Here is a 25,560-nt window from a genome sequence, read left to right as displayed (position 1 = left end):
CAGTCCCAGCACAGTTCAATTTTGTCACCACACATCACCTATAAGTAATTGCATTAACAAGCTTCCCTATAAGCTCTTCAGTCCACCAACCATGATGTATACAACACATGTGCTTCACAACCAGTGACTAACCTCACCCCTTTTTTCAAATTCTGTCATGATTAGTGGAGCAAAAAAGAAAAGAGTGCTATCATTAGAAGTGAAGTTCAAATTAAACATTAATGGGGCTGGAGAAGAAATGGCTGACTCGGGAATGCTGCCACTGCCATTGCCCAGGTGCTCCTCGTGCCGCCGGCGGAGCCAGGGAGGGCACACTTACTGACGCGCGTGAGGAAAGTGGTTGTCACGAAAAGAATGAAGATTTCCCAGATGACATAACGCAGGAAATACTTCACATCAGAGAAACTCTTAAGGATATTAGTGTATACTAGTATATAATAACTGTATATTAATCAAATTGAGAGGTCCAATTCCCAATTTGATCATCTAAGACCCAGAATGCAGATATTAATATCTGAAAAATGTTGTCCCTTATACAGAATATGTAGATACTTCTTAGCAGATGAAGGAAGTTATTGTCATGAAATATATTCTTTTGATGAGAAAGTGTCATTGGTGGGGTGAGGAGGGATGAGGTACTCTTTCAAAAAAACTACTCAAACATTATTCCTCTCTGTACTCCTAGTTCCCAGGAGATTTCCAGGTTTTCTGTTTGTTTATCAGGGCCCTGGAGATAAGACTATTTGTTTGATTTTTTAAACCAATTAGTCCACACACATCTGGAGAACTAGGATTCATCTATCACTCACAGAATTAGTGCAGGGCTTTGTCACTTACAACAAACTAGGCTGAGAATTCAGGAACCTTTCCTTTCTATACTAGGTTCAACAGCACTTTCAAGAATAAAACTGAGCACATGGAAGGAGTGACTATATTAATAACTACAGCAGAAGGCAATATGGAAGAGAAAGTAACAAAACAAGTAAGCAAAAATCAACCATGTATGTACTCTTTTACAAAAACTGAAATAGCAATGGAAAGAAATAATGTACTACATACGTGATCATATCTTCCGGCTCCTTATTAGACATCTGCACACTAGTCATACACATGGGCCTCCCAACTTCCTTGTCCAAATGTCTGAGAATGCTATCTAATGCTTTTCTGACTTGAGGATAGTATATTGACATTCCTAGGGGGAAAAACTTAGTTATAAAATGTCAGAAATTAAATGAAGAATAGCTACAGTTACTTTCTGTAAAAATAAAAGCCTCTTAATCTTGGAAAGACATTAGTTTATCATTGTTACAAGAGAAGGAGTTTCACCTGTGATATACTCTTCTTGATGATTGGCTTTAGCATATTGGACAATATATAAAAATTATGCACAGAACTAAAATTTGAAGGGAGAACAAAATGCAGTAAATAGTATCATGTAAGAAAATAAATCTTTAACCAAAGACTTTTAATCTGACAACCTATGGATATTATAACTCTGTATACTAGAATAACCATAACAGGCAAATCCATACATTTTAGATTCAATGTAAACTTTTACAAAATATTAAACTGTACCAAGAAGTACTTTATTTACTCCAGTGAATACCAACCTATGACTTTTGCTTCTTCATCTGTCAAGGTCTTATTAAGAAAAATTTTCTTCACACGAAGAGTGTTTCCTGAAGGAAGAATAACCCCTGTTGTTGGCATTGGAGGCTCACCATCTTTCTGCTGCAAACTGTCCGCTATTACAAGGAAGACTCGGAGGCCTATGTTCATTCTCTTCAGAGAGAAAAGTTTCAAAATAATGAAGTCAGAGTTTCAGCAAAATTTTTTTTCATGTTAAAAACATCGTATCAAATAACACTGGGGAATAGGAAGGAGGACTTAAGAAAACCTAACCTTTCTGTTCAACAGTTTTTAACCAGTCCAGGCACTGAAGTTTGCTTTAATTTCAAATTCCCAAATACCTACCCACCCCCTTCAGAGGTGAACTGATTCTCCTATTTCCTATAAAGCTATTTCAAACCTCTTCCACCTTTCCTCAACTCTTCTACTCTCTTCCCTTCCCCTCTCCAAGCAGATGTGTCTCCTACTTTACAGAAAGAGAAAACCAACTTTCTTCAAGCTCTCACTACAATCCACACCAGTGTACTTATCTCTGTACCTCTTCTTCCCCTCCTTTGCTCTTGTTAGTCAAGGGGTGCTTGTCTTTCTAGTTGTTACCGTTCTATCTGATCTTATGTTTTGGGGAAATTATACTATTATCCTTTTCCTTGCATCTTCAACATTTTCCTTTCAACTGAATATACTTCCTTTCTGTTAACTATACTCAATTATCTTAATAGGCCCTCCCCACACTCCTTCCCTGAAGCAACTCTCACTCATTAGGGACCATATTGCTCAAAACGGTGGGCACTTCTCCTGCATCCTGCTATGACTTTCAACAACATGCATCATCGTCAAGTGTTCATTCTTTCCCGAAACACTTCTCTCCTTTGCTCTATCTGGGCCACTGCTGGCTGTGTCACCTCTACCTGCACTTCCGGTTTGGCCTCCTTTATCTAATATTAAATATTAGACTGCTTCAAGATGAGTTCCTAGGGTGCCTTTTCCTATCATTATATACTCTCTCCAAAGCGACTGCACGCATTTGCATGTCTTTGGTTCCCACTCATACTAGGTCACCCACTAATTTTAAGTCTGACTTTCCCTCTGAACCTGAACCCTCAGACCCATTTGACATCCCTACTTGAATGTCAAAAAGATGTCTCAGATGTGATATGTTCCAACTAAATGCACTTTTCCTGAAAATTCGATCCCTTCCCAATGTTTCTTTTCTCAGTAAATGAGATTATCTCTATCTGCACCATCCTATCTCAGCTCAAGCTGCCATCATCTCTGACCTACACCAGTGGCCTCTAAAACAGGTATGTGCATCCCAGTGGGTGTGCAAGATAGTTCACTGGAATATAGGGAGAAAATAAAAGCTCTTATTAATACATCTTTTGTTATCTGAATAGCATTAAGCTTGTCCGCTTTACTCATCTTTATATATGACAGAACTGGTGCTTTCCCTTAGTCTAAACATCAGAAGGCCACGCCCCCTAGTTACAGAAGACATCTTGAAGAAAGTGGGAAAGTCCACAATGTACAGGAGTTCACCAAGTTGCCCTCGTTTACTCCTTCTTTCAGACTATTGCAATTTGCATGCGTTTGATTAAATGAATTGATGGATATTTTTATGTCTTTAACTAAACTAGCTCTCACAAGCTTAACAAGAGTCCAGAGAAAGAAATACAGATTGAAGACAATCCTTAAGTACGCCTAAATGAATAAGAACAACAAAACAGCAAAACTGACACTTTTTCTACTACTAGAGTGAGAGTTTCAGTGAGGAGAAAACTATTTTAGAAGTAAACTTGGTCAACAGAGAAAATACTTTTGAAAATGGATGTTTAAGAGAGTATCTTTCATTGCTGAAAACCACATTAAGTATATAAAACACTCATGGCCCTGGCTGGTGTGGCTCAGTAGATTGAGCGCCAGCCTGCGAACCAATTGCGGGCCAGGTCCCCATTTGGGGGTGCACAAGAGGCAACCACACAATGATGCTTCCTTCCTTCTCTTTCTCCCTCCCTTCCCCTCTCTTTAAAAATAAATTTTAAAAATAGCCAATCTTAAAAAACAAACAAAAAACGACCACTCATGTATGTGCACTTAAAAAATCGGGAAATACATATTACCATGTCTTAAAAATCCTATAAACTGAATAGCTTTAATAACTTTCTATCCTATTTGTTAATTACATAAATATATACCTCAGGATTTGATTATGAGGAAGACCAGCACAGTAATTTAAATACATAAGAAAAAAAATGGCACCTACACTCTTCATACATTCTCAAATGTTATTATATTTCGATAAGCAATTTGTTTGTGAAATATTTTAAGACAATCTGAACACTGAATGTCTACAGAGTGAATTAGAATGTACTAGTGCAAAACAGGACCACAGAAGTAGAAAATAACACTTTTGTCTTCTTAAAAAGCATTATTGTAAGCTCCATCTGGGGAAAAGGATTTTTGTCTGTTTTTTCTCTTATACCTAAAATAGTACTTGACACATTTTATGTGCTCAATAAATGTTGAATAAATAATATTTATTTTAAAAATCTGATGATTATTTATATTTATATCTTTTTATGAGAAACTGGAGCTCGCGTCACAACTTCTAGCAGTCAACTGAGCTGGCTAACCTGAAAAACTTCCCCTCTTGATGATTTCTACCATGCTTAAAACTACTCTTAAAACATTCAGAAAGATTATATAACTTGTCTCTGAGCACACTTAGAGTAAGAGGTAGAACTTCTAACTAGGGGTTTGAACCTAAGAGTTCTGATTCCAGAAATGGTGCTCTAAAAATATAATAAAATATTGAGGATAATGTATTACTACAGATTTTTCATTTTACCTCTGGATTAATGGTGAAAGTTTTAGCAGATTTTCCAACACTGAGAAGATCAAATATTATTTCTTTCATTGCAAAATCCAAACGTTCCTGGGGGGGGGGAAAAAAACAATAAATCCTACTAACTTGCTACTACATGTTAGGTATCATGCTAAGAATTATACATATAATGGCAATGATAGAGGTCTGTGCCCATGAGAAATTCATAAATTTAGTTGTATACAGAAAAATACATATAAATTATAGTTATAAATGTGATTATAATACCCGAAACTAATACAATATTGAATGTCAACTGTAATTGAAAAAAAATTAAATATAAAAAAATGATTATAGGTATTTTATTTAATTACCTAGTAATTTAATACCCAAACCAACGGAAAAGTTTTAAGTATTCATTCACCAAAATCATATTCAAAATCTAAGTGAAGGAGTTCTCAGGATGAAGCTGGAAGACAGTCCCAAGACAACAGGTATGCAGCCAGCCCAGAGAGCAGTGAGACTAGATTGGGACAGGTAGAATGGGCTTCAGGAAGGAAATTTTGAAGAGAAAAAGTTAAATCATAAGATTAACTGATGTTTGAGAATTTTATAGCTGTGGCAGAGTGCTGGTGTGAAGCAATTAATACAAGGGAGTGGATACAACCCTGGGCAGGAGGGGAAGGAAAGAGATACAACCTAATGGCAACAGTTTCCCGAATACTAGATCTAAAGCGCAATTTGCTTTCATTCATTTTATTGGTAGGTTTATGCTTACCTAATTATCACTAGTTCTGTGCTCCAGTATATAGAAATGTATTCATTTTATTTAAATATTCCTTACTTATTCACCATCAAAATAACTACATTACGGACCATTTAAATTGTCATATTTTTAGTTGAAAGAGAACGCAATGAACATTCCAAAATCAAACATCTTCCTAAGTTGAGGAGGTAAGCCTACCTGTGCTTCTGCAGAACTGATGTCCCAAAAGGGGAGGATGCGATTAAAATCTTAACCATTCAATTCCCTTCTAATAAACCTTCCTTAGAGTCTAGAAAGCTAAAACGGTATTTTCCAGGATGCCTCGTAACAACAGGCTTTAGAATGTGATTTAGACCCAGCCAAGTGGTATACTCAAGCGAGTCTTAGGGAATTGGGACCGTGAGAAGAAGAAATCTCTGTCACTTGTGGGGAACATGGCAGCAGCATGGTTCCAAAGCACCGCTGGTCACTTCCTCATTCGTCAACTCTTCGACTGTGGTGGAGGCAGCATCTTCCTTTATAGCCCAGTTCTGTAGTTTCCTCTTAATTGTTCAGCTTATTAGTGTTTCTGTGAGTTATTGGTATTCCTTAAAAAATCCCTTTGTGTTCAACTAGCTACAGTGGATTCTAGCATCCATACCTAAGAGCCTAGGAAATACAGATTATGAAAACAATTTTCAAAGATCTTTTGAGATACTCGGGAGGTAATTAGTAAATGCATTAAGTAGGATTATGAGACACCTTCTCGCCTCTTTCTAAACTAAAAGTGCTTCTTCTACCTGTGGGTCCCCTTTACTTCTCCAAGTGTGTAGATGAATGATTTAAACTTACTTTGTCACACATATACAAAAATTATCGGTGTCTTTCATTTTTCACTTTTTAAAGCACACATTTATTTTCCACTATTGAATAATAATAAATGTTTTGTTATCATGCTTTTAGATGTGTAATAAATTTTCAGATTCCAGATTACTCTTATAACTTACATGGACACATCTATTATGAGGTGAGGCACTCACCTGAGCAATGAACTGAATAATCTTCACAAATATATTGAGAGGCGTATCGCGGGGAACCACACTACGTGAACCTTTTGGAAAAAGTGCTGACACTATGCTCATAAGACGACTATAGGAAAAAGAAATTAGTCATGATGAGTAAATTAAATTAACAGAACAGAACATAAGCAAACTATTCTTCCTAGTCTTCATAATATGTCAGGAGAATTCATATTCCTCCTCAAGGCATTTGTAAGGTTGACTAAAATTCCACGAGTGTGGTCATTTTTACCAATATTTTATTCAAAGTACACTTTGAAACAAAGGCACTCACCTTTGCGTTACAGTGTTGCTTTCACATTTTATTCTAATTACATAAACCCACAACAATCTGTACAAAGATTCCAGTGCAACTCGAGACATTTTAGGATCTTTATTCTGTTTAGAACAAAAGAGAATTAGTTTATTTACTAAAGTACTTGCAATCATTTAAGAACAAATAGTCTTTGTCAGCAACTAAAAGCCCTCATCCTCTCTTTTATCTTCAACCTAAAACAGGTTTAAATATGTAAGTATATATATTTGTATACTGAATATATGTTTGGTATATGGTAAGTACAGATAGTTCAAAAGTAACCATGAATATGGAAATCCTGAGCCATTCCTTATACCCTTAAAACAAAATAGTAAAATATTACAATTATTCTAACACTTCTAAGAACTTCAAAATTATACACACACATCAAATTACTTGACAGTAAATGGTTCACACAACAATACTGACATAATGGTGGAAGAACCCGTAATTTGGCAATAATTCATTGCAACCCTTATACAGTTAAAATCTAGAATACCGAATGCTGTTACAGACATTTGCATTTATCAAATAATACAGAATTTTGAGTGCTTAGCCTTACAGAGGAAATATGGACAAGTGGGCTCTGAAATTAGGAATGACCAGCCAAACCCTGTCCTTGGATACTGTTATATCACTCAGTGCCACCATTTCCTCATCTCTAAAATGGAAGCCATATCGCACCTACCCCACAAATTCAGGACGTTATGTGAAAAGCACTTGCAACACTGCCTGGTACATATTAAATGCTCAATAAGTGTCAGGTGTTATATCTTCAATTTTACTTACAATCAGAACATTACTTAAATTATTATTATTTAGAATCAGGAAAGTATTCCATTTCAATCACAATTTCATTGACAACCCTTTTCTTCGTACTAGCTATTATAAAAAGTAAAGTTCTCAAATGACCAGTCATATAGTGAGATTTAATTGTGAATATTGAAAATGTAGCTAATCAACTTTATTAGGAGAAACTCTTTATGTTGGGTGTAGGATGCACTGATTGCTATAAATTAGCATTAATTTCATTTGGTTTGGGAGATTTCTTATTGTTAAACAACTATTTTTTATATAGCAGCAGACAAAATGGAGTTTTTAAATACTAAGTATTAATAATATAGCTATTCTATTTTATGTTTTCTTAAGAAATAGAATAATGAACATATAACTACTTACGACTAAAAGCAATGCAAAAGAGCTAACAACTTGAAGTTATATTTACAAAAGACAACCACTAGAAAAATACTTTTGCACATTTATATGAAGATTTGATAATTAAGAATAAAATATCAATTACTCTGCTAATGTATATTAAGCTACTTTAAAATTTAGAATTCTGGTTAACAATCAATACTCATTATCAAATATCTTAAATTCATCTTTTGGGACCACATTAATATTAAACCTGGAGAATGTTCCTGCCATGTGCTACTCTTCTGTTACAATATGAGAAACAGGCATGAATAAATACATTAGACATGCAAAGCAATAATGGGTTAAAAAAAAAAGCCACACTTAAAGGAGATAAAGCAGTATTTTACATTGACACAACTCACCTGGAGTGTTTCTATTTGTTTTCTGATACTGTTGTTAGATGGCATCTAAATAAAGCAACGTGAGACAGCAAACAAAAACATGAGATGCAGCACATGCACGTTAGATGAAAATAAGCACAAAACAAGACAGCTCCTCAGCAAGGCCTCTATTTAGAAGAAATTTGAAATTTCCAAGACTGTGGCGAGAAACACTAAGAAAGAAAAATTCTTTCATTTGGGCATCATGAGATACATCTACGATACTCAAACTGAGAGAAAATAACTTAAATTTTTAACTATCTAACTTTTCCTCTCTAGGACACTACAGGAGTTCAAACAAATTTGAATTTTTAAAATAAAACAAGCATTGGCTGTTGGAAAAAAAATCTTCAAAATATTTTTGTATGATATGTACTTTTATTATTCTTCTCTTAATTATTCTCCAAAAACTTTAAAATCACTTTTCACATAATGACCTCAGTTGAAATGGGAAACTATGAAGTTCTGTTTGGGAACAAAAATAACAAATTTAACATTTTCAGTGAAAATAAACTAATGCTCTCTCATGCTATTTCTGAACCTACAGGACTACAGCCTATTTTTTTATGGTCACTAATTTCAAAAACTATTATGATAATTTTTAAAAACGGAAACATTCCAAAGTGTCTTGAAAATGTATATTTATTTTTATGGCTCCAGATGATATCTTTTTAATATTCTAGAATAATAGCCAAAATATTTTCTTAATGTATTCCTTACAGCATCATTTTTTATAGTATTTTAAAAGGTAACATGATAGACAAGAAAGAGCAAAAGTTAAGGAATTGGATGGATCTAGATACAAATCTTATCTCTATCAATTTTTGGCTCCTTAAATATGGGTTACTTATTTATCTTCTTTCAGCCTGTCATAGTAAGCATTAAATGATACTGTATTTAGAAAATTTAGCATACAGTAAATATTAGTAAAAATCAATTTTAGGAAGCAGTAGGTTAAGTACGTAAAAAATTCTTATAGATTTTTTAAAAATTAAGAAATTAGTCGAATCTCAAAATCAATTTAGATTAAGGCCTTTATCTTGAGCCAGTATATCCTATACTTAAAGACAAATCATACCTGTCACAACAGGCAACTAATGTAGTTTTTCCCTGAATGCTCAATTCCTTACATAGACTATACAGCCTAGCTACAGAATCTAAAACCTAATAAACAGGATCAATTCATACAATTTCTGCTGAATAGAGCCTTAATGTAAGTTAAGGGTTAATGGCCAAGACAACTACGCTCCAAATATTCATGCTAAGTGGCTCTTATCTCCTTTAGCCTGGCAGATTGACACAGCCATCTGTGAAAATGGACAATATGCCAGAAATATTTATCAGGAGGTAAGGGTTCAAAGAAAATGGAGCATTTTACATGAAAGCCTTAAGACAAAAAATAAAAAGTTAAGGTACTGCGAAAGAATTGCAAATATGTTAGGTGGAAACGTAGATATATAAAAAAATTCCAACAAGCAACAGAAAAGTATGAATTGTCATGAAACAAAGCAACCTTCCAAGAACGCTTAAATGTATGTCTTAAAACATTTCATTTAAAGTATAAAGAATCACATTACCCAGAATATTATCCGTTCCCTTAAGTACATCTATCTGTATAAATCATCAACACAAGGACAGAAAACAGTGTATAATGTAATTAAGTAAATAAAAACTTATTTTTCTGGTTGCATGTCACAAAGAGCTTCATCAGCTTGATTTGGCCATGGGAATTTCCATAAATAAAGCAAAGAAGGTACATCAATTCTCATCCAAACATGAATAAGAACACCACTATTCTCTAGGAGGAGAATAGCTAAAAATGTGTTTCGAAGGCATATTTTCTGTATACCTTACTAAAAAATCAAGGCATTTGAAAATGATACATAAAATCAGAAAAAAGATACATGGGCTATATATGAGATACCATTGTCCAGGGGATCATCCTTACAGTGGGAAAAGAAGAGCCAGTCCTATTTCTCACTATACCACAATGACAAGTCATTTAATCTGTGTGTGCCTTCTCTTTGCCTTTAAAGTATAAGGTTTCAGTCTTAACCTAAACTTAGAGGAATAACAGGAAATGAAATGTCACGTCTGCCTGTTTACATAACTTGTAAGCAGAGAGTCAAATATATTAATCTATGAATAAAACAGTACTCAGATCAAGCCTTCACATGACATGCAGATGAGGAATACCCTCATGTCCTTGTCAGTTATTAACAGTTCTGTCCACAGAAGAAAAGAAGATCCTGTTAGATCCTGCCAGCATAACATCTTGGGCAGATAATGATCCTTCAGTCTCAGTTTTGTTTTCAATACTAAGAGAGACCAGACATAGATGTGCCAAATAGTGTTGATTCAAGTCAGAATAATTTCAGGAGCTTTTACATCAATGTGGCTCCTGTACCACACTGTAATTTGACTGGGCATACTTACATTAAATGCACTTGTAGTAATATTTTATTACTAAGGCTTTATTCATGTTATTCAGACTTGAGCTAAAATTATTGAATTTTCTCAAAAAAAAACACAAAATAAGTGTCTGAAGAGTTTTATAAGATTAATTAATACTCAATAATTCTAAAGGACTTTATTAACAAGTACTGCTAGATCTAAGATAATACACAATATCAATCATTAAAAATGCACAATTTCCATTCATCAAGACAAACCAAATTTTCAATCAAAAGGTTCTTCATGTCAATACATGATTGATTTTCTATAGATAAAATAAAGTGTGTATAAGAAATGGAGTATGGTATACTATTAATTATTCAAATATACCAATAGTAATGAAAATTTTTATTATGTATAATTCTATGTATATGCATAAGTGAATATACTACAGTTAGTATTTACAGGTCATAAATGAGATTATGTCTTACCTTTAAATGTGACAAACAGTTCTGTAGGAAAATATGCCAGTTATTTAAAAAAAACTGTTTCTGACTGACACACAAAAGGCAGGTAATGAGCGGATATAGAGCCTACAGAAGACAGATAAAAGAGTTAGTTAACACTTTTCATGAAAAAGCATTGGACTTATAAATTATATGTCATTTATTCTCATAAACAAGGAAATTAAAACTTTTATGCATTTACCCAATTATAATAAAAAATATGCTCTCATAGAGTAATCTAATAGGGAATGATAAAAGGCAGATTTTCTGTAAGAACTGTGCTTTGATCTGTCCTGTCCTCCCTGAGTTACAACATGCTATTATTTTTCCTGCAGCCGCCACTTTCCCAATCAGTACGGTGGTTATGAACATGGGCTCTGATATCAGAGGAGAGACGGGCACTGAAGTCTGAGCTTCTATTTGCCAGGTATCTGACATCAGGGAGGATACATTACGAGTTCTAAGCCTCATTTTCCTAAAATGTAAAGTGAAAAATAATAATCATACATATCCTACAAGGTTGAGAGGCTTAAAGTAAGACAAAGGATGCAAGGCACTTAGCTCAATGCCTGGCACTACGAATGCTTGTTATTATTATTATTATTATTATTATTATTATTACAACTCTATCTTAAGTGGTCAAGTATCTGTCCAATTTCTCAAACTTTCCCCAAGTAGCATGAAAATTGACAGGGAAATCCTTCAGTTACATGAAACAGGGGGTTATTTGGGGGTGGGGGAAATCTCTGAATAGAAAAAATGTAATTAGACAGAAATTGGTTCCTAAACAATTTGGTGCTTCAAGAATGCAATTTATTATAATGTAAACTAAATTTTTGGTTTAATGCAAGAATACATTCATCCTTTCCTATACCGTAATAATTTAAATCACCTGCCAAGCCAGGTAAATACCTAGAATGAAGTCCGAATAACCTATCAAATACAGAGCTAGTAAAATGAAGAATAACAAGTTTTAAAAAGAGGAAAAAAATATATAAAATTTTCCCTTACATTATACTTTGGATGTTTGACAATTTGAATTTTTACAATTCTCTTACATCTCCACTGAATTCATAAATCAATTACTAAAGCTCCTAATTAAATATGTAAAGGTTTGAAATGTTTCACAATACCAACGAATGCTTCTTTCTGGAGCTCAGTTCGAAAGTAGTCTGATAAAGCATCTCCACAAAATTTTTCAAACAGGGAACATTCACTTCATTTTTAACAGCCTAGGTATAAAGACAATGCAAAAATTAAAAAAAAAACCAAAAAACATGATTACAAACGTTAGCACAAACTACAACAACTTTCTGTAAGATTGAAAATTGGTTAATAACTCACTGAGGATCTCACTGAAGTACAGTACTATAATGTGCCAACTGACCAAATGCTAAGTAACGAAGCTAAACCTTGGTCCCTGGTCCCTGCCCTGAGAGAACGAGCAGAGAATACAGGCAGACAAACAGATGTAACAGATGCTGTAAGAGGAATGTGAAATCCTCTGTGGTCTTGGAGCAGTCAGAAGGCGCCCCCGTGGAAAAGCTTCACAAGATACATCTAAGCTGAATCCAGCATCTCTTACCTGCAATATTGCAATAGCTTCCCATTTAACCTCTCTGGCCTAATCTCCCACTATTTTGGCCCCCTGCACTGGGATCTGGCCACCCTAGCCAGCTTCCTTGTTGCTCCTAGAACACATCATGCACACTCTTGCTTTAGGATGTCTGTACTTGTTCCTTTGGTCTAAGAAGCTCTTCCCCCAGATAACAGCATGTCTTACTCCCTCATTCCTTTAGTTTTTGCTCAGTTGTCCCCATCTCTTTTAAGGCGGTGATCTTTCCTAATCACTCTACTTAAAATTTCAACTCCCTTACCATTTCAGCAATTTTTATCCCCCTTCCCTGCTTTCCGTTTCTCCTAGTACTTACCACCATCTGCACACTACATATTTTACGTATAGGTTTACTGTATTTCCTCAGAAGTAAACTATAGGAGGACGGAGTCTTTCCTACCTTGATCACTGTATTTCCCATGCACAGAAGATGCCCTGACACACAGACAGCACTCAATACATGTAATAAATGAGTAAGTAGAGTCCAACCAGGTAAAGGGAGGGATTAGACAGGCAAGAATGTTCCAGGCAGCGGCAGCTGTTAATGGGTTTGACTGTGTTGTTTGCCCCACTCTGACCCCAAATTCCTGCGTTGAAGTCCTAACTCCACATACCTCCTAATGTGACCTTGTTTCAAAACAGGTTGTTGTAGATACAACTAGTTTAGTTAGGATGAGGTCATATTGGGGGTAGGGGTTATACTAACATGACTGATGTCTTTAAAGGGGGGAAATCAGGACAGAGATGTACACATAAGGAGAACACCATGTGAATGTGAAAGCAGAGATTGGGTGAGACTTTCAGCAGCCAAGGAATGCCAAAGATGGTCAGGAAACTGTCAGAAGCTAACCAAGAGGCATGGAACAGATTCTTTGTGAGACATACATTTTTGTTATTTAAGCAAACCAGTTTGTGGTCCTTTGACAGGGGTGCCCTGGCAAACTAATAAAGCACAGAAGCAAATATGGCATAAAAGAAGAATTAGGCAACACAGTAACAATGGTGCATTGGCAAGGGCCTTGCTTCCTACAACCGGACAAATCGTGAACTAGGAGAAAATATTTACAAAGCTTACATCTGATAAAAAAATTTCTATCCAGAATATATTTGAAAAATATAAAAATATATTGAATCAAAAAAAACAACCCAATACAAAGAAATATATGGATGGTAAATGAGGACATGAAAAGATGCTCAAAAACACCAGTCATTAGAGAAATGCAAATTAAAAACCAGAACAAGATACCATGGTACACTTATTATAATGGCTAAAATTAAAAAGACTGGCCAAAGTAAGTGTTGATGAGGATGTGGAGGACCTAGAACTCTCACATACAGCTTGTGGGAATGCAAATAGGTACAACCACTTTGGAACATAGTTTGGCAATTTTTTAGAGTTAACCATATATCACTTGGTCCAGCAATTCCATTCCTAGGTTTTTACCCCCACAATCCCCCAAATAAAATCTTATATTCACACATCAACTTATACATGAAAAGTTTATAGCGGCTTCACTTCTAACAGCTAAAAACTGGAAACAACCCAAAGGTCCAAAAATTGGTAAGCATAACCAAACTGTGGTATAGCCATACAAGGAAATACTACTCAATGATGAAAAGAGAATAAGCTACTGATATATTTTACAACATAGCTGGACTGCAAAATAATTATTCAGAGTGAACGAAGTCAGAAAAAGTTTGTACTGTGAGATTCCATTAATGTAAAACTCTAAGAAACCGAGAACTAGTGTAGAGAAATTGAAAGATCAACAGTTGCTTGAGAACAAGGTAGGTAAGTGAGGGTGGGGATTAAAAAGGAACACGAAGAAACTTTTAGAGTGTGATAGGCATGTACGTTATCTTGAGTGTGGTGATGGGTCCACAGGCATATGCACATGTCAAACTACACTTTAAATTTGTGTAGTTTATTGTATGTCATTTTATCTTCACACACCTTAAAATTAAAAATATACTCATATATATGAACCATTTATACTACAATGTGAGATATACTGAAAATGAGTAGCATTATCACATACCATATAGAAAAACTAGTATGGGGGGGCTGGCTGTGGGGAGGCGAAGGGGATCGAGACCAAGAAACAAAAAAATCTATAATAGCAAGCTATAAATTTCATTACTCTAGGTATTTCATTACTAGGAACTGCAAAGTTAGTTTTGAATAATACACTGTATGTACACCATAAAGAGTTACTGCCATCATATTTTCTAAATAATTCAGAGTACATATTTTGATAGGCATGATGTCATGGGGCAACTATAAAACAGAACATATAAAATCAAGCCAGTCCTATAAATTTCAGGATGTATGTCACATTTCTTCTAAATTATCCAGTGGCTGTCATTTTGTTAAGGAGAGGAAGCCATATTAAATGCAGCGTGTTATATTGGGCCATCTCAGGCAACCATTATGCTGACTGCACATACTTTGCAGTCCTGTCTGAATCTTGAGAGCTTGTTCTCCATTTAAAAGACTGATCAACAGATGCTCTTCTGCTATGTGTCTAATAATCATTTTCCCCTATACCCACATTACATTCAAAGTTTCCGCTTAATTATCTATTAGATTAACAGAAATTAAGAATATTTCCTGTAGCAACTTCTTTAGTAAAACAATCCTTTTAAAACATAAAATAAAAATAAAAATAAAAATATACTTACAGCAGCTACAGGGATAAGGATCTCCACAAATAAACCGGCAAGTGCATGTTTTATATCTTTATCTTTTACTTCTAAGAAATACTGAGCACATTCCTTGGGGCAGGGAGGGAGATACATTAAATGAACAAAAATAGGAAGATTAAATATTTTTCATATCACAATAATTTTGTAAACATTCTGCAATTTTACCAAAAATCTATGCTCAAAACATGATTGAATGAAAAAAAAAAAAGTTAATTTACACTTGTGACAACTTAACAATTGGAATAAATACTAACAATGTCATTCATTTATATATTTTTTGTTTCTTTTTAAAAATCATGATGAGCAAGAAAAGTCATTGTTAGCCTAAATCTCTGCAATTGAGTAGATATATCACCTGCATAAACTGAAATGATGCTTCAAAATCTTCTACAGGATACATTTTCACTCGGAAAAATTTCATTCCCATTATTAAGCTGATGACACTTTGTACCACATGTGGACTTTGTTCCTTAAGTCGCAATTCTTTCAATTCTGTCATAAACTTCTTCCTCACAGCCTGAAACCTTTAACACACACAGACACTTCATTTCATATGAGTTTAAAACACTAATTTCCTACATGTTATTTAAGGGTGCTTTACCTAAATATCATCTCCCTTCTTTCTCTACCCTCATCAAAATTACCAGAAAAATATACAGAGGAAGACAAAAATATTTGTTATTCTAAACTTCCTGTTTATTTCTTTTAAAACCAGAAGTTATTTAAAGAGGAATAAAAGGATTTATTTACCCCTATATAATCATGGATACAGTACCATTACTGTTCAATAATCAATAATCTTAATAAAAGTAAGATCAAATAACCCACACATAAAACCTCCCCATGTAAATCAGTGTGTCTCCAATTTCTAAGGCTCTTCTTAAAGTCTGCAATTTGAGTTATATGGAGAGTGCACTGGAGACTACAAATTTATTGTAAGGGGTAAAGCAAGTGATTATATAGACTATTAATTATTACTCAAAATTAATATCTCACTACACTGGAGAAAAACTGAAGAAGGACACAGGTCTCACAATCTGAATAAGGTAAAGAATCAAAACATTTTGAAAATATAAACACCATTCTGGATTCAAATGACCACAATTGTTAAGGCTATTACTTTTTTCTTTGCTTACACTGGAAAAAGATAAGAGAGTTTATTAATCAGTAATACTTCATTTTCCTCCTCTATGTATTATAAAACAAGTAAAGATTACTTGTTAATGTTACTTGGAGAAACCAGTTCCTGAAAGATGAAGTGACAAATGAAGTATACTTTCCAATTGTCACTGACTACAGTGAGGAAAAAGAAAATGACATATTAGTGAAATATGGGCACACGAAGAAAGGCTAACTTATCTATTTCCATTTGACTCTTGGAGAATACAATACCATTTTTCATGAAAGTATTATTTTGTGTTTTATTGAAAATATTTATAAAGTACATAAATACCTTGACATTGCAATAATATGAGAATCCAAAGGTTTTTTCTTTTACTAAATTTCTCATGATAATTATTAGTCACTACAATCAAAGGAAAGGCATAGATAAGACTGTAAGACACCTCCCAGCCTTCCCTTTCCTCCCCTCCCGTGCTATTATGTGAATGGGTGGAAAACGCCTCAACATTGCTCTGAGTGACTAATGAGGGTAAGCATCATTTCACAAATTAACTTGGCCGTTTAGATTTAAAATCTTCTCCATCCTAGAATTAACTGAGTGGTGATGCCATGTTCTCCTGGATCCAACTTGCTAATGTATTATTTAGGATTTCTAATCTACAGTCCTGATAGAAATCCATTTTTGATAAAAATTTTAAAATCATGAACTATTATGCCATAAAAATAAATACATCATTGCGAATGTCTATGTTTTTGTGTCTATAATTCTTGAGACAAGGATCTGTTGCTGATTAAATATAAATGAGATATTAAGATATTATTGTCAAATCACATAAAACACTCAAACTATGTTCTATATTCTATAGCACTGGTTATGTAAGAGTGCTTAGTGAATATATTACAAAGGATAAAAAATATACTAAATAAAATACATTACTTAATATTAGAATCTAAACTACTAAACATTAACAATGCTTGCCTACTTAGAATTTAGAAAGGTTTTTATATCATGATTTCAGGGCCAAAGTTTCTTTAAATGACATCCACAAAAATCCAAATTGATACTTTTTCCTTTACAAATTTCCCAGTAGCAACAAAGGAAATTCAAAATCTTCCATGGTCTTTAGAGAAAACACAAAATACTAAAGACAAACATCTTTTTAGTGTTTACTATAATGATGGTTCAATACAACTCAATGAATTTAACTCCTAATGAATAATACTTTCCATTGAGTAACCTACTATCTTTTATCTTTCCTTATAGCTATTAAGTATCCCTTCGATCTATACAAAACTCAGTTTAGTATTAAAATAAATACAACAATTAGAAGAAAGAAACTGCATTGCTATGCTGGAAATAAAAGCACGCAACTGGAAAGTATTAAAAGTAAGTATTAGCTCCGTAAAGAGTTCTAAAAGGAAGATTTTACTCTTGTTCTCCAAAAAAAGGGCATCTTATAGAATTGGTAAAATAGGAAATAAGGGAATGGCCTGACTATTCTTGGCAGTTTCTGACTTCCTCAATTCATATCTTCATGGAAAACCCCCCAAGAGAAAAATGAGTTGTGAAATTAAAGTACGGGTGCTACTTTAAAATCCTCTAAAAGCAGCTTAACAATAAGTAGTGAAAATGATTTCATAAGAATTCTAAAAATATAGTAGGTTTAAAACCATCAGTGTCTATTATATTATTAATGAAGCATTCTAAAACAAAAAGCAAATCAAAGTCAGTGAAACTTACTTTGATTGGGTAAGAACCCCTATCACCTCTGCATATAAATCTGCAATAATGTGCACATTCCCAGTGTTGGTTCCTGAATATCTGAAACAAGACAACAAATGTATTATTGATTAAATTTTTCTACAGACTCTCTTACTAAATATAAAAAATTCTTATTAGAGTATTATAGAATTTTCTTGGAAGATTTCATTTAGAGGATAATAAAAATCACAAAAATCTTCTCCTATTCCTAGGTTTTAATTTGCCATGAATTTTAACCTTCTGATTCTTTATTAATCCAATCAATGGTTTTTAGAATTCTTCTTACAAAATCATTCTAGCAAGTATTTTGTGTGGATTAAAAAAATAGAAAGATAACTGCTTTGAACACTAAAAACAAATGATGAATGAGAGTTCAAAGTACATATATTTAAACAGTATAAACCTGGACCATAGAGAAAGGCAACAACCCCAAGTTAGTATTCTACTTACCCTTCCTTATGTTTAAAGTGCTTGAAAGCTAAGTTTAGAACTTCATGAACTAAGGGATCAGGCACAGGATGAACAGGAATCTAGAATTTAAAAAATCAAGTAAGAGCTAAATAGAAGTCTTTTATAAGTAGCCTTCTCTTTTCGACAAATTAAATCAAGTCAATTTTAATTTTCATGATATGATATATTACTAATCTGTTAATCTTTCTGTACAATATATGTATATACTAAAATCAGGCTGTCTTAATTATTAGACCTTACTTATTAATAAATTCAAATGTATTGTACTGCAAGTCCCAACCGCCCCCTTATCTTTTTTTTTTTTAATTCTTTTTAGAAAAACATCAATATGTGGTTGCCTCCTGCGCATCCCCAAGTGGGGACCCGGCCCACAACCCAGGCATGTGCCCTGACTGGGAATCGAACCGGTGAACCCTTGGTTCGCAGGTTGGCACTCAATCCACTGAGGCCACAACAGCCAGGGTCCCCTTTTATCTTTTTTTGGAGATATCTTGACTATTCTTGGCCCTTTGTTCTTCCCTATCAGTTTATAGTTATCTTTTCAAGTTCCACAATGATTGTTAAGATTACTGGAGTTGCAATGAATCTTTAAATCAATTTGGAAATAACTGTGTCCTCATACATTTACGTGGATTAACTTTCCATCTCTTTAAAGACTTTCAGCAAAGTTTTACAACTTTCTGTTTTTGTCCTCTGTTATACTTAGTCCAAAGACAACAATCATATGAAAAGATGCTTGATTTTTTTAGTAATAGGGGAATAAAAATGCACAAGATATCCTATTACATCTATTCAATGGGAAAAAAAATTGAGTCTAACAATGCCAAATAGTAGAGATAATGTAAATCAATGAGGTTTCATGTACATTGCTGGTGGAAGTTTAAATCAATTATTTACACAGCATGCAATCTAGTGAAGAGGATCGATGTATGCCACTACCAAAACATGGCATGTTGACATAAAGATTATTCTGAGCTTTCTTTTCTCCCCCTTCCTGGCCAAAAGCAGTCTCGCTTCCCCTTTCCCACACCAAGAAGCGCAGAAGAACCATTATCACTGGAAACAGAAAGCTGGCACTGAGATGGGTCTGCACAAACAAATCTTACTAATAAATAGCCCTTATCTTCCATTGGTTTCCCCCAAATATTTACCTTCCCACAAGCTACCACCCCTAGAAGCCCAAGGGTTTTTCCTTTGTCCTGTCACTTCTCCACAATGTACTTTGCTCTTTGTTAAAGTAAGTGTTTAAGTCTAACCCTTCTCTGGGTCTTCACTTCCTTTCCATGAAGGCCTCCATATGCATATGTAATAAACCCTTCCTCCTGTTAATCTGTCACTTATCAGTTTAATTTGCAGGGTCCCAGGTACTAAACCAAGAGGATGGAGCTTCACCACACTAGCAATTATACATCTAAGAAAACAATGATAATATAACTACACTTCATGGATTAATCTTAGTAATATAATGTTGAGTAAAAAAAAAAAAAAATGTCCCAGAGGACAATAAACAGTATGATACACTATTCAGAAAGTCCCAATCAAGAAAAATTTAATATGTTATCAAAGAAAAAACCCGGAATTATCTTCTGGACGGTGGTCCCCTCATAGCACAGGCTTCCCCCACTAGGAGAGTGTTCTGGGAATCCATCTTTATCAGTGCACCAGCTGGCGTTGTTGTGAGGGGCTGCGTTTGGGTTCAAAAAGTCTTTCAATGTGTCTGCCCATTTCATAATGGGTGATTTACAAGCGCGTCACCCACATCGCGCTGAGTGTTCAGCAGTTTTCAACCAAAAACAGCATGACCCCCATGCCCCACCCTCCCTATTCACCTGATCTCAACCCGAGGGACTTTTTTTTGTTTCCCCCAGTGAAAAAACTCCTCAAAGGGAAAGGTTTTGCTGATGTGGAAGAGGTGAAACAAAAAATGGCAGAGGCACTAAAAGGTATCAAAATCAACAAGTTCAGCCCTGGCCAGGTAGCTCAGTTGGTTAGCGCATCATCCAGATATGCCAAAGTTGTGGGTTCGATCCCTGGTCAGGGCACGTGTAAAAATCAACCAAAAAATGCATAAATAAATGGTACAACAAATCAGTGTCTCTCTCTCTCTCTAAAAAAATTTTTTTAAAAAATCAACAAGTTCAAAGACTATTTTGAGCAGTGGAAAAAAGGTCTCAAAAGGTGACAGAAGTTTAAACATGTAAGAATACAGCATTTTTTATAAATAAATTCTGGGTTTTGGAGGGGTACCCCCTTGTATATCAAAACATTTATTAAAGTTCAGGAAACAACATAAAAATCGGTATACAGATAAGCGAGTAGCCCGGGAGCGAACCAAGAGAGTCACATAGTTAGGCTACACTATAGGTAACCGCCTAGTCCTCAGAGTGCCTGGTGGTGGGTGACCATTATATTGAAAACAAGCAAGTCCATGGGCAGCCATGCAGACACCAGTGACAACAGTGTGTCTTTAAGTAGGATCACAATATATCCAATACTGTGGGCTCGAGGGCCAATTAAAGCAAAACACATAGGAATCCTATATTTGTTCAAAATTTTTAACAATCTAGATTCCAGAACACCTCAGCAATAGGATGAAATTATAATTGAATATTAAATATAGCCAAGAAAGCCAAAAACTAGACTGGGGAAAAAAATCGTAAAGAATTATAATTATTCTGAGATGGTCAGAATGCTTCCTGAGGGTCTGAAGGGGAGTTATTTCAAATTAAGGATAATGTACTTCTTCCAAAGGTAAATCAGGAGTCTATTTGGAGGGGGGACTGAATTTAGTTCTGAATAATGATCAGGCACTAATTCAAAAATAATGAATATGAGAGACATTAGGTCAGAGGAATCATACACATTACAAGGAGGGACAGGAGTTCTAGTAAGAATGATGCACTTCCGTTTTCACCTCCATGAGAAGGTGACTAAAGTCGCACAACACCAAGAACATTGGCACAACGTCGAAAACACTGCCCCAAGCAGAGCGAAGCCTGGCAACTGACACAGCTCTAAAAGGCTCCCGGTGAAACTGGACTCCAGGATCGATGGCTATACTATAGCCTCACTGGGGCTAAGTGGCTCGGTGTTTATTTTTGACCAGAGAAGGCTGAGAAAGAGCATTTGTCTCACATTTCCTAGCAATTGGGACTGTCCTAAAGGCCTGTACCTGGAATCCAATTTGAAGAGAATGCACTATGAGGGAGATTCTTGTACTGCCCTATCACACAATCAAATAGGGATTAAGTGAGGAAGCAGCTGTAATCCAAACTCCACCTTTCTAGGTTTCACAGAACCTTTTAAAAGTAACCTGATGATACAGGAAAAAATAAAAAAGGAACTTTATTCATCACTGTGGAAACTGAGACATTTAAAATCCCATGTTAACAACAGGGCAGAAACTGTATTCTACATAATAAAGTTCAAGAATTCTGAGACTCTGGAAGAATAGTCTTAACTTTTGTCCCATATTGGTAAACTAAAAATTTTAAATCCAGAATTTCTCTAGTATTAGATACGTAACTAGAATTTTATGATTGAATGGATAACTACAAGAAGCTTTTCAACCTTTTATAGGCAAACACATCCAATCATTATAAAAGTGTAACAATCACATCTTATTGATATAGGAATTTCAGAATATTGGCTGATCAATTAAGTAGAGGCATGGCAGTCTTACTTGGTACCCCGAGCACCCCTTTTCAGGACCACACAATTTATCTCAAATTAAGAAACTAAAAACACTGTCCCCAAAGTGCTCCCTTAAATCCATAGCAAGCTGTTCAATTTATTATATGTAAACTATAACCAAACCATTACACAATAAATACAAACATTTTCTTTATTGTAGTGATAAAAGCATAGAAAGACCATGGATTTTGGGTTAGTCTAATCAAACCAAGATTTCTCTTTTCACTAGTTACGTACCCTGGCCAAAGTTTCCTCACCTGTGAACTGCAGATAACAGAGTAGAGCCCTATACTTACTAGCCCTGAGAGGATGCGAAACCCTGCGTATTACAACTGGAAACTGATTTGGGTCCTCTCACCTTTCCCACTCTTCTCTAAAAGGGACCAGGCCAAAATTCTTACCTCCAGGAAATGTAGGTGAGATGAAGGAACTAGATATTGAGGACAAGGCCTAGGAGGGGGAAAAATCAAAGGAAACCAAAGCCCATCAGGGAAGCCGGGAGGCAGATGTATTCTCCCAGCCTGATCATTTTGTCAGCCCACTAAGGTAAGCAAAGAAGTTACTGGAATTACTGCCGTGGTCCGCCCTATACCTCCCAGTCAGTCCTGCGGCTATCCCATTGATAGCTGAAACAGAGCGGACACCTACCACGAGGTGATCGGCTGTGATTGGATCGAACTGCCTGACTCCCAGAACTGATTCTGGAACTTGAGAGCGCTAAGTAAGCAGGCAGGCCCAAGAGGTTTCCGGGACCTGGCAACAATGCAACACCACATTTTATGTGATTTAACCTTTTGTACCCCACTTACTGTTCTGTGTCATGGTTTTTCACATTGATTTCTTCATGGGGATGTTTGGTGTGCTCTAAGCCAGAGGTGCGAAACACAGCCGACTTAAACCTGTAATTTCTCCGGACCAGCCTTCATTTGCTCCAGTTAGGCCCTCAGTCTCACGACAGCTCGGGACACTGCCGAGCCATGTCGTGCTCTTTGTTACTATCCTACTACCACCATCAACCCTTGTGTCTTTGTTCCAGGTTAGGCTTACAATGCTTACAACAGCCTTATAAGGTAGATGTTTGTCCCCTATTTTACAGGTGAGGGAACCAAAGTGTGTACTTCTCTAGAATATACTGTGTACCCATTTTGAAATATAAAAATGCATTTAATAAATAAAAAAGACGAGCAAAGAAAACGTTCAGTTTTTTTTTACATTAGAGCAGAAACAAGTGAAAGAATAAATATGTCATCTTTCATTAGGGGGTGGAAGCACAATCTCTAAAAACTTGACTTAATGAACATTATCAGAATGCGGACATTTTTGAATTCCCTATTTCTCTCCTTACTTTTAATAGTTTAAAAACAAAGACAAACAAACAAACAAACAAAAACCCCAAACTGAATTTTAAAAAGTGGGGGAGAGAATCCTCTTTTAGTTTGTAGAGAAAAGGTTCTACTTTCATAGAATATTCCCATTTTTAATATCAAGAAATTTTCAAAATCTTGTTGTTTGTGTGATTTTAAAAGCAGATCTAATTCTACCTGAACATTCAAGAAGCATGTATCCTAAAGAATATCCAAGTTTTATTCCAAGGCTATTCCTATCACCACCTCCAAAAATGTAATATTTTTATCACATCATGGAAGTGAAAAACAGTTGAAACTAGGTTAAGATATGGACACTAAGGTGTCAATGAGACTTATTCATTACCTAAAAGACCAGCTCTCAACACAAAGGAAAATAAACTCATGCCTCCGCAAAATTACAAATTACCCCATAACCCTCGGAGCTGCTTATCAACATCTAAAATGGTAATGTTAAATCTGAAAATACTAATGGTCTACTCCACCTTCTGATACTTTACAATAGCACTGAGAAAACTAAGCCAAGAGCTTGAAATGACTCACAAACCTGGTTTTCCAATCTTCTTGTTTGTTTCAATAAATAAATACATCTGACTAAAATTCAGTATAAAAAGGAAATTGCTTCAAGCTTTCTGAATGCAATATTTCCATTTAAATGTGCTTTTATGGTAGATTTAAAATCCTTGTACTAATACACTAATATTTGTAGTTAACCATGACCCCAAAATTATTCTGACTTTCTAGAAAAAAATGAAATTAGTCCTCTATATCTTGAGTTAGTTTTGTTCCCCCAGTCAAATACACTAATTTCATCACATTTATACTAACTCAATTCTTGATCTAACTTATGATTAAAACCTTAATTTTAAAAGATGCTGGCCATTTCACCTAATTTTGCATCTCCGGTTTTACCAATAATTTTACTTTTATTATAAAGGGAGAAAACTTGAAGTAAAAAAGTGAGCTAGCTTTATAATCTTCAGCAAGTCACTACAACTAAGAGCATGTCTTCGTCTGTAAAATGAAAAAACAGGTAACATTGGACACTTTCCTTACCCGAGGCACTGTTGTATTTAATTCTTGTGTTTCTAACCATTATCATCCCTCCTTTACAGAGAAGAGTTAGCGGGTAATAACTTGCCCAAGTTACACAGCAAGTAGGTGACACGGCTGCGATGAAAGCACTTGCCATGACTACCTCCCAGAATGTATGATGATGAACAGCTGCTACAAAGGATATAGAGTCCTTATGCATTATGTAGAGTTCTAAATATGTGATTATCACTGAAGACATGACAAATTATTCAAGAAACAAATAATTCTAACATATGAGGTCAAGAACTAACCCACACAAGGAATATTTACTCCTCCTTAAGACTGAACCAACCACTTGTCAATACTTGAATGCTCCTGGGACTGTCTAAATCACATTTTAATATGTGTATATTATGTGGCACAAAGTTAAAGTCTTATTAAACTCAAGTTATATTACATTGATTGCTCTCCAGATCTATTAAACCCTACATCAGTTTGACATTGAAGAAAATTGGGTTAGTTTGTCATGATATTTCAGAAAGTTCTATTGATTTTTACTTCATTTTATGTACTTTCATTAGTTTTAAAGAAGCTAAAAAGACACCTTTTACTGGGAAAGAAAATAAAATCTCTATAGGATTTTAAATAAAGGATATCTATATTCTTAGTGGTATATTTTATTCTTTGGTGGGTGCATTTGAATGAAGCTGTGAGGACAATGATAAAAAGAGAGACATGGGTAAGTG

General features: G+C 34.9%; 1 protein-coding gene across 1 annotated transcript in view; it reads right to left on the bottom strand.

The window, feature by feature from the left end:
• FRYL (FRY like transcription coactivator) overlaps window positions 1-25,560 on the bottom strand; it is a 169,617-nt gene that overhangs the window by 86,453 nt on the left and 57,604 nt on the right. Inside the window, exons 6-16 of the mRNA XM_090266905.1 lie at window positions 18,702-18,781; window positions 18,231-18,311; window positions 15,723-15,891; window positions 15,344-15,436; window positions 12,180-12,278; window positions 11,032-11,133; window positions 6,549-6,652; window positions 6,236-6,344; window positions 4,475-4,561; window positions 1,611-1,782; window positions 1,060-1,192 (exon numbers count right to left, since the gene is read on the bottom strand). Of these exons, the coding sequence (XP_090123031.1) occupies window positions 1,060-1,192; window positions 1,611-1,782; window positions 4,475-4,561; window positions 6,236-6,344; window positions 6,549-6,652; window positions 11,032-11,133; window positions 12,180-12,278; window positions 15,344-15,436; window positions 15,723-15,891; window positions 18,231-18,311; window positions 18,702-18,781 (1,229 nt within the window). The remainder of the gene's footprint in view (window positions 1-1,059; window positions 1,193-1,610; window positions 1,783-4,474; window positions 4,562-6,235; window positions 6,345-6,548; window positions 6,653-11,031; window positions 11,134-12,179; window positions 12,279-15,343; window positions 15,437-15,722; window positions 15,892-18,230; window positions 18,312-18,701; window positions 18,782-25,560) is intronic.

Source organism: Furipterus horrens, unplaced genomic scaffold (assembly GCF_987537825.1).
Source record: "Furipterus horrens unplaced genomic scaffold, mFurHor1.1.pri manual_scaffold_2, whole genome shotgun sequence".
Classification (NCBI taxonomy): Eukaryota; Metazoa; Chordata; class Mammalia; order Chiroptera; family Furipteridae; genus Furipterus; species Furipterus horrens.
Note: the sequence above shows the minus strand (reverse complement) of the source record. Positions and strands in the feature narration are given on the sequence as shown.